Source organism: Nicotiana sylvestris, chromosome 10, assembly GCF_000393655.2.
Source record: "Nicotiana sylvestris chromosome 10, ASM39365v2, whole genome shotgun sequence".
Taxonomy (NCBI): domain Eukaryota; kingdom Viridiplantae; phylum Streptophyta; class Magnoliopsida; order Solanales; family Solanaceae; genus Nicotiana; species Nicotiana sylvestris.
This window is the reverse complement of record NC_091066.1, coordinates 24,499,209-24,508,769: the sequence shown is the minus strand read 5'-3', so window position 1 is coordinate 24,508,769 and position 9,561 is coordinate 24,499,209. Positions and strand designations below refer to the sequence as shown.

Here is a 9,561-nt window from a genome sequence, read left to right as displayed (position 1 = left end):
GATTTCATGGGAATAGCCTTGGAGAAGGGCACCTTTGTCATTTTAATATTTTATATTGGGATTAGTAATCCCGAGATTATTATCCCGTCCTCAATGTAGGATAGAATAATACCACAATTATGGATCAAAATTCAAAAATTCAATCAACCGCGGAATAAAATAATCTCGCATATAATCCTAAAATTATTATCTCATATCCCATCAACCAAACCACGCCTTATACATTATTCTCCTTTTATCCCCCTGGTTTTTCATTCATCTTCATTTTTGAACTGTAGAAAATATTGAATTTATGGATGATGTTCGTGCTCCAAATAAACTTATTACTCCATAGAATAGCTGCTTCTCCAAATTCCCGCAAATATCATATAGCAAAATTGTATTTGCGAGATATACTGAAATTCTGGGATCGAAAAGCAATTAGCACAATGACCTTATTGGCATCTTTTGACAATGTAGAATGTTACTTGCCTACAAAATACAAGGTCACCTTAATATATTTATAAAGGATTGAACAATTTTCATAACTATGTCTGAACAGTACCTACAGTGGGAGTGTGTGGGCATTTTTCATGTATTTCATAAGAATGTATGGCACTATTTCCTTATTAGATTATTTCAAAAAGAATAGTATTTTTTTATAATTAAAACTAATTATTTTCAAAGAAATTATTTATCTTTAATGAGAAAATTTTATGGCAATATAAATGTTTCAAAAGTTTTAAAGTCACATAAATATTATGACATATCAAAGATTACAAATTTCAAAAATTCTATGTCATACGAATTGAAACAAAAAGGGAGTAACTTATACTTAAAGTTGCACTTTTTGTTAGAAAGAGTAGTTGGTGCATGTACTTGTTACGTCGAGGAAGAGGCAAATCCGGAATTAAGGAAGATAAAGAACACCAAATTTCAACGTGAAAAACTCTTCAAATCGAAGGTAAAAACCACGGGATCACAAAGATCCAAAAAACTCCACTATAACAATAAGAGGGTTACAAAAGTTCTCCAAATTGGCTAAACAACAAGTGTCAAACATGGAGCAACAAGAGCAACAACTAATCAATTGAAGAAAGAGGAAAATCCACAAAAGCAAAGCTATTGTTCGAGGCTCGAAATCAAATGCTACGGGTCCCCAAATCCAATCTTCACCGTTCAAATCAAAGATCAAAATGTTACGAACACTCAGTCAAAATATTATCCCGATCCAACAGTTAACGGACCCAAAACTTGATTTGAACTTGGCTGGTCGGAATAAAAATTTGCAGCAAAGCAAATACTTTTCTTTTCTCTTCTCTCTTCTCTCTTGATGAAAGCTCTCTCAAAAACCATGTGCTTAAGTCTTTCAAAGATTTGTATCAATGAGCATGGAACAATTCTCCAAGGTTGTCCTATTTATAGATCATGAGTAGTGCTTTCTCTTAAAGCCAAAACCCACTCAAAATAGGAATAAACACTGAATCCAATTCCGAATAGGAATGGAAACCAAAAGAAAATAGGATTAGGCCATTGGCCCTTTGGCTGGACAATATGGGCATGTGCCCAACAAACTCCCCTCCAGCCAAGGGGCCAAATGTGTCAATAGTTTCTCTACTTGAAGACACATTTGGCCCCTTGGCTGGAGGGGAGTTTGTTGGGCACATGCCCATGTTGTCTAGCCAAAGGGCCAATGGCCTAATCCTATTCTCTTTTGGTTTCTATTCCTATTCGGAATTGGATTTGGTGTTTATTTCTATTTTGAGTGGGTTTTGGCTTTAAGAGAAAGCACTACTCAACAACAACAACAACAACAACAACCCAGTATAATCCCACTTAGTGGGGTCTGGGGAGGGTAGTGTGTACGCAGACCTTACCCCTACCCTGAGGTAGAAAGGTTGTTTCCAAATAGACCCCCGGCATCCTTCCCTCCCAGAACTTCTCACCTTGCTCTTGGGGAGACTCGAACTCACAACCTCTTGGTTGGAAGTGGAGGTTGCTTACCATCAGAGCAACCTTGGAGATTATCTTGCCAAGGGAAGTAGTGCTCATTGTCTTGATTATCTTGTCATAATTGGTTTTCCTATCTCATGAAGGAAAGGACAACATATTCACCATATTTTGGTTTTTCTTTTCCTAGAAGGAAAATATAATTCTTCCATATTTGGCTAGTCCTTTTTGATGTAGGAAAAGGTTTGGAGTTCTATAAATTGAAGATATGTCTTTCTCATTCAGTAGCATCCACAATGTAGCCATATTGGGTTTGAGAGTCATGTTTAGGGGGAAAACTTTACGGGACAAGTGTTAGTGTGTCACTTGTGTTTGCCTCTTTGTGAGGTTGTTCTCTCGATATTTTGTACTCTCTTTTATATAGTGGATTGCTCATCTCCGCTGTGGACGTAGGTCAATTGACCAAACCACGTTAAATGTTTGTATGTCTTTTGGTATATTTCTTGTTTATTAGCTGATTTATCGTCGTTTAAGTTTTGCTTTGATAGCTTCCACAAACCTGATTATTTCGGTGGTCCTAACAGTACTTTGGATCTATTAACTTAAAATTATTGAATTTGTACGTGATAATAAAGATGGCTGGCTTTTTCGACGTGGAAGGATTGAGAAACGAGAGAGTGAGATATTTGTTTTAAATATCAAGATTTTTTGGGAAGTTGAAGATTATTGCGAAGTGTGAAAATGAAGTGGTTTGTCCTGTTCTAGGGGTAAGAGATATTTCTTCAACGTGCAAAAAATTTTGTATTTTTGTGTGGTTGCAAATGAATTTATACTTCACGGCATATCCTTCTTTTATCTGAAATAGTCTCTAATTTTCTCATCCTACAGCTTCCAAAATGGCTGCAGCATCAACAAACACCTCCTTATTTTCAGCAACTCGTTCTGCTTCTAATAGTAATGCAAGTCCCTCTGTTTCAAATATATATGGTACGTTCTTGCTATCATTTTTTTCCATTTGATTATCACAATAGCAAAGCCGGAAATTCATAATAGAGATTAAAAAATATTAGAGGATTGGAACCTGTGACCAAAAATAATTTTTTTTGCTACTGTACTGGAATCTTTCCTTGAGGATTCAATAGTTAATATAATCCAAAAGAACTGTTTTTGTCTTATTTGCATAGTACATCATTCAATTGAATCCCCTTGTCTCACTTTAGCGAATTCAGAATTTAAATTTTATGGGTTCAATCTTTAAAATCTTTAGTATTGAACACATTATATTGTTAAAGAATATTTGTTGTAATTCTAGTAAATTTTACACATAAATTTATGTTCCTTGTCGAAAATACTGGATTCAGATGAATCCGGTACTAAAGAGCTGGATATGCCCCTGGCTTCGCCCCTGTTATGATAAATGCTTAGTTCTTATTGCTGCACTAACTTTGATATTAATTCCAATGTTGACCAAAGTGTGAGAATTGGATTTAGAGAAAAGTTGTAGAAAACTCCTACCTTGGTTAAAAGACTAATTTACTTTTTTAATCATTGGAATGAAATATGCCCAAATTGGATAGAATGTCTAACATGTCTGTAAATTGAAAACGCAGCTACAAGTTTTATGGGAGCTCACTTAAGAAGATGTTATCCAACAACGAGGAAACTGGTACGGATTAGTGGAGGTATAGTTGCTGCTGCTGTTGCAACTTCCCCTGCAGAGGAAGTCAAAGAGTAAGCTCCACCTTTCTCTTTTCTTCTGAATTATTATGAGATATTGAATCTTGTAAGCATCAAATATATATATAGGAAATAACTTCCATAGGCCAACCATGTATATATATTGCATATTATTAATGTATTACATGTTGTGGTAGGTTATTTGTCCTATTTTTCAGGAAACAATTCTAACTTAATATGGATGGTTAGGTTAAGTATCTTTTAGGTGATCTCATACGCGTGTAAAAATATTTTTAGAATGTCAGTGCATAGAAGTTTAACGATCAAACTTTCATGTTTCAGATACACACTTCCTACATGGGCTAAATTTGACCTTGGAAGAGCCCCAGTCTATTGGAAAACAATGAATGGTCTTCCTCCTACTGCAGTATGTTTCACATTTCCAAAATATGGATAGATTTTATTGGTATATAGGGCCTGAACGCCTTTTAATTTTAGGTTCCAAAATCTTTTTTTGACAGGGAGAGAGACTGAAGCTTTTCTACAATCCAGCTGCAAACAATATGGTCCCTAATGAAGAGTTTGGAATTGCTTTTAATGGTAAATTTTTGTTTGTTTTATGAAATTTGATGCCTAATAGGAATTTCCATTTCACATAATTACTCAGATTACGTGAAGGGGAGTCTTGGCGTAACTGATAAAGTTGCTGCCATGTGACGAGGAGGTCACGGGTTCGAGCTATGGAAACAGCCTCTTGCAAAAATGCAGGGTAAGGTTGCGTACAACAGACCCTTATGGTCCAGCCCTTCCCTGGACCTCGTGTATAGCGGGAGCTTAGTGCACCGGGCTGCCCTTATTCAGATTTTGAAGCTAAAAGAATACTAAAATCATCTTTTTTTCTTTCATGTATATGCAATTTTCTTCATCATGCTACACACTCTTAAATTAAGACTCTTAATTAGAACCTGTGATATAAAAATGAGTGAACCTCTATTGAAAATGCTGAATTCTTGAGCCATAATTTCAGGAGGTTTCAATCAGCCTATCATGTGTGGTGGTGAGCCTAGGGCAATGCTCATGAAAACTAGAGGAAAAGCAGATCCTCCTATTTATACAATTCAAATATGTATCCCAAAGCATGGTGAGTTTTATTAGACAAGAACTTGTCTTAAATTGCATGAGATGACTATATCTTTCACCCATTTTTAACATTTTGTTTTTTTCTGATTTCAGCCCTTAGTTTGATCTTCTCATTCACGAATGGAACCGAATGGGATGGTCCCTATAGACTACAATTTCAGGTCCCTAATGCTTGGCGAAATAAACCAACCGAGTTCTTCACTGAGGTACGTAGCATATATTCAGTTCTTATCTTTTACTAGTTAACTAGCATGATTTTCAATCATGCTTTTGTCATTTCTATTAGAAGAGGATTATATGAATCATGTTCATTGGCATTATTAGAAGATCATTCTCTTTGTTGTGCAGGGACTTGCAGGGGAGTTAAGTCAGGAGGGTGCGTGTGACAAGGCAATTTTCCCGGACACGAATATTGTGATCACAAGATGTGCTATGGTTGGAAACTTGTCTGTGGAAGGAGTAAGTAAAAAATCATCTTTGATCTTTATTTCTGTTTTAATAATTTTCAAAGCTACAGTATTTGATTAGAAGGGACACTATGCTGATGCAGGGTGATCGTTGCGATCTTGATATAGTACCTGGATGCATTGACCCAAGCTCTCCTTATTTCAATCCACTAGCCAATGTTGATGATGGATCTTGTCCACCATATTCAGATGCTGAGGATTAACTTTTCACTACATATGACCAATGCTTATACCTTAGTGTTATCGTTGGAAGTCTTTCACACTAAGTATGGGTTTGACTTCCACTATTTTCCTTACCCTTCACCTTTCCCTGATTCCCTTGTGTGATAAAACAAACATCTAGACTTAGTAAAGAGAAACACTCGAGTAAATATGAATCTCCAGCCCTATACTGTGGATGCTTAAAATGTCCAGTTATACAAGTAGCTTCTGTACTGATATGTTGTCCAGAACCTTAGAGAAATTTGATAATTACCTGTTGGCAATTTGGCATATAGCCGAAAAAGCTCTTGCTACACGATTCTTCTTGTACTATTGGGTGTTGAGCCATCCCCAAACGGCCAAACCCCTTGGAACAAATGCCATTATTAGTATAAACTTATTAGAAACTGTCATAGTATATGTCATATGAGATTAGGGGTATCAAATGAGCGGGTTGTACTGAATTTTAACGGGTCAAGATAGGTTAGGTCAATAAATAAGTCATTGACCAACCTAACCCAAAGGGTACTTGGGCTGGGTCAAGATGGGCTAAACAATAGATCATAGCCCAACTCGCGCAAAGTGTACTGGGAATGAGTCAAGATGGGCTAAACAATGGGTCATAACTCAATCCGCTAAACTTGACCCATATTTTAGAACAATGTGTATCTTGCATAAACAAAGTCTTTTACCTTCTATACACCTATGTATAAAAGGTAAATAACTACTATTAGTATTTTGAGAATCAAAATATATTTTCTTAAATAACAAATTAATATTTAAAATTTGTAAGTTGAAAAATATCTTTTATGTTATTTCTAAATAAGTAAATTTCACCACAACTCAATTACAAAATTATTCATATTTACACTAAAACTTAAATACTTTGATTCTTATTTTTAAACTTAAATACAGAAACTAATGATGGAGCAACTAAGTAATTTTCTAGATAAGTTGGGTTGAGATCCCTTTGTTTTGGATGAGCTTCATGGGTTGCATTTGGGCTACTTCATGGGTCAGAATGGGCTATAAAAAATGGGAATTTTTACATTCCTATGCCACATAGGAAACTTTATTACCCTCAATATTTAAGATTTGACCTAATTACACTTAGTATACCAAATTACCAATTCTATACCATAATTAATTAAGGGTATAATTAATTGTACGGTTTTTACTCCTTAATTAAATGAATCTGAAAATTCTTCTTTGTTTATATGAGAACAGAATTTGAAGTGCTTAATCCAGGTATTCTTGGATGCAGATTCCTCTAATATTCATTCTTCGATGCAGTAAGTTTCTCGTTGAAGCCTAATCCAAAATATTGCTTTTGATTCTTCCATATATTCCAGATGATGCTATTAGTTGTGATGGAAAATCAGTAGCAACTTTTGGTGAATAAATACTACATTTCTTGGGAATGTTCGGTAATATTATCTGGAAATCTTACCTTAACATTTCCCAATTCAAACATCCATCAGAACTATTCCAGTTAGAGATAAGATGAAAACAGAATCAATTAGCAACAGAGAATATGCTAGATATATACTGAAAGAACATATCTTTCAGTATATTTTCAACAAAAATTCTACAAATATACAACAAATCAGTTTAAGTATGTATAAAGCAGTATTATTTGTAAGGGTATCTACATAATTACTACATTTATACTAAATTGTAGACTGTTTTTTGCAGAAGATTTGTACAAGTTTTAGTCGTTTTTGATTTGTGAAAACAGAAAACAAAGCATCTACAATCAGAATACAAATAATCTACAAAATATCTACAAACTGGGTACATTGAATTTTAATATCCCAATTCTCATTCAATTGTAGCTTAATTGGTATTTTCGACATAATTGCGTTTTTTGCAGAAGATTTTGTAGAAGTTTTAGTGGTTTTGGATTTGTGAAAACAGAAAATAAAGCATCTATAATTAGAATACAAATAATCTACAATTTATCTACAAAATATCCACAAACTGGGTACATTGAATTTTTATATCCCAATTCTCATTCAATTGTAGCATAATTGGGATTTTTGACATAATTGCGTTTTTCAGAAGATTTGTAGAAGTTTTTATTTGTGAAAATAGAAAATAAAGCATCTACAATCATAATACAAATAATCTACAATTTATCTACAATTTCTGCAATATGTCTTCTTCTTCTTCTTCTTCTTCTTCTTCTTCTTCGAGTTTCAATCTGAAATTCAGTCAAAACCAAGTCTAATCTTCACCAAAACCCCTCAAAATTGAGATATAAACTCCAAACCATATTCCCGATTATTTTCAACAACACTCAATCCAAACAAATAATGATTTTTGAAAATCCAAATTTGAATTCAAAGCTTTCAAGTTTTTTAATGGTTGTCAATGGTGGAATTGCTGCTCTCTTTTCATTTGTTTTGTATTACTGAAATTTGCGATTGAGAATAGAGAGAGATGTAGAGAGAATTTCTAGAAACAGAGTGTATCGCAAAAACAGAGTATGGAAAATCTTGTTCTGCATTGTGGAAGATCAGAGTGAAGCCGACGATAATTATGGAATGTACGTGATTTGCGTTGGGGAAGATCTGGAAAATATTTAATTCCCTTTTTTTAGCGCGCAAAATAAGGAATCATAAAGCTACATTGATTCCTTATTTAATGCATTGTATATATTAGGTAGATACTATTAACATGAAGGGTAATAAGCAAACTATGAATATATTTGGTAATATAGTTTCATATATAATATATATACGAAAACGCCTCTAAAAATGATGGGTTAACTTAGGCTCGACTCAAATAGAGGCAAAAAACATAAGAGAAAGTTACACGGCTGAGCATTTTTTTTAAAATATTTAAGAAAATAATATCATTTGTTGTTTATTCCAAAAATAACAGATTGTTTTACAATATTAGCATATCGTATAAATTATGCACACAATTAATGAGGCACAAATCATGGAATCAGTTACACTATTTCCTCTTATGTTATATTCTAAATATCATATTAAGCTGATTCCATTCTAAAATGTATTCTAAATATATTCTAATCATATTTATAGATGATTTAGTGCATATGAAAAGGATATACTAAGAGGTAAATTCATTCATTTTTTTCCCATTTTCATCTTTTTGTATTAATATTTGCAATAGCAATTGAAATGGACAAACGTAAGCCACAAGTATATGAAGATACTTTGTACAGTCAATTTTCCTATTTGATTTTTTAGGGTTGATGATATATAATATTGATATATTATTTATATATGATGTATTACAATAGTAATATATAAGTACATATTATATATATATATAATAGTTATAAATAATAATATATTTCGTAAAATGTAATATTTATACAATAAATATGCGACAGACTAAATCATAAAATTATTATATGCCCAAAATACATCATATATCACTATGCATATCCAAATATCTATATTGTATATATTGGTTATATACGATGTATATAATATAATAGTAATATACAAGTAGTATACTATATAAATAATATTTATACAACTATATATATATATATATATATATACACTATACTTATTATTTTTAGGAGTATAAAAGGAATCAAATACAATAACAAAAAATAAACATGTAAAGAAAACCTCCCATCATGTTCCCATATTTGAAAATTGTTGTTTTTCTTCATTTAAAAAAAAGATAAATTAAAAGGGAAAAACCAAAAAGAAAAAGAATAAATTACATCATATATCATTTGGGCCATACAACCCATTCGAAAATAGCCCACATTTGAAGCACTTACCTGGTTTAGCCCAGGTTGTATATGTTTTGAAATTTAGTTTTCATCTGGTAGCCCGCAAATATTAAAACAATGGTCTTCGCTTTTAAATTTCAATTTCTCTCTTTCTTTTTCTCTCTCTTCCTCACGGTTTTCTCAGAGACGAAGGCAACCGATCTCCATTGTTGGGGCTCAAGTACTTTTTCGAGCTTTCACTATTTTTTTAGGTAATTTTCGTTTCATTTTATGCTTTTACCACAGTTTTAGTTTTGAATTTTGTTTTATTCTTATTTTTTTTGCTTTTTTGATTATGGCTATTTTCTTTACAATGTTGTTGTGTTTTTCGTTTGATTTTGTGTTCCTTCTATCTTCGTTCTGGGCCTAAACTTGATGTTTCAGTTT

General features: G+C 33.0%; 1 protein-coding gene across 1 annotated transcript; it reads left to right on the top strand.

Moving 5' to 3' along the window:
• Window positions 1–2,593: 2,593 nt before the first annotated feature.
• On the top strand, window positions 2,594–5,730 carry LOC104214282 (protein POST-ILLUMINATION CHLOROPHYLL FLUORESCENCE INCREASE, chloroplastic). Its single transcript, XM_009763936.2, has 9 exons — window positions 2,594–2,696; window positions 2,818–2,916; window positions 3,540–3,660; window positions 3,949–4,033; window positions 4,128–4,206; window positions 4,634–4,747; window positions 4,840–4,952; window positions 5,095–5,205; window positions 5,297–5,730. Exons 2-9 carry the CDS (start codon window positions 2,826–2,828, stop codon window positions 5,414–5,416), a joined length of 834 nt encoding a protein of 277 aa, XP_009762238.1. The 5' UTR covers window positions 2,594–2,696; window positions 2,818–2,825; the 3' UTR covers window positions 5,417–5,730.
• Window positions 5,731–9,561: the final 3,831 nt, after the last annotated feature.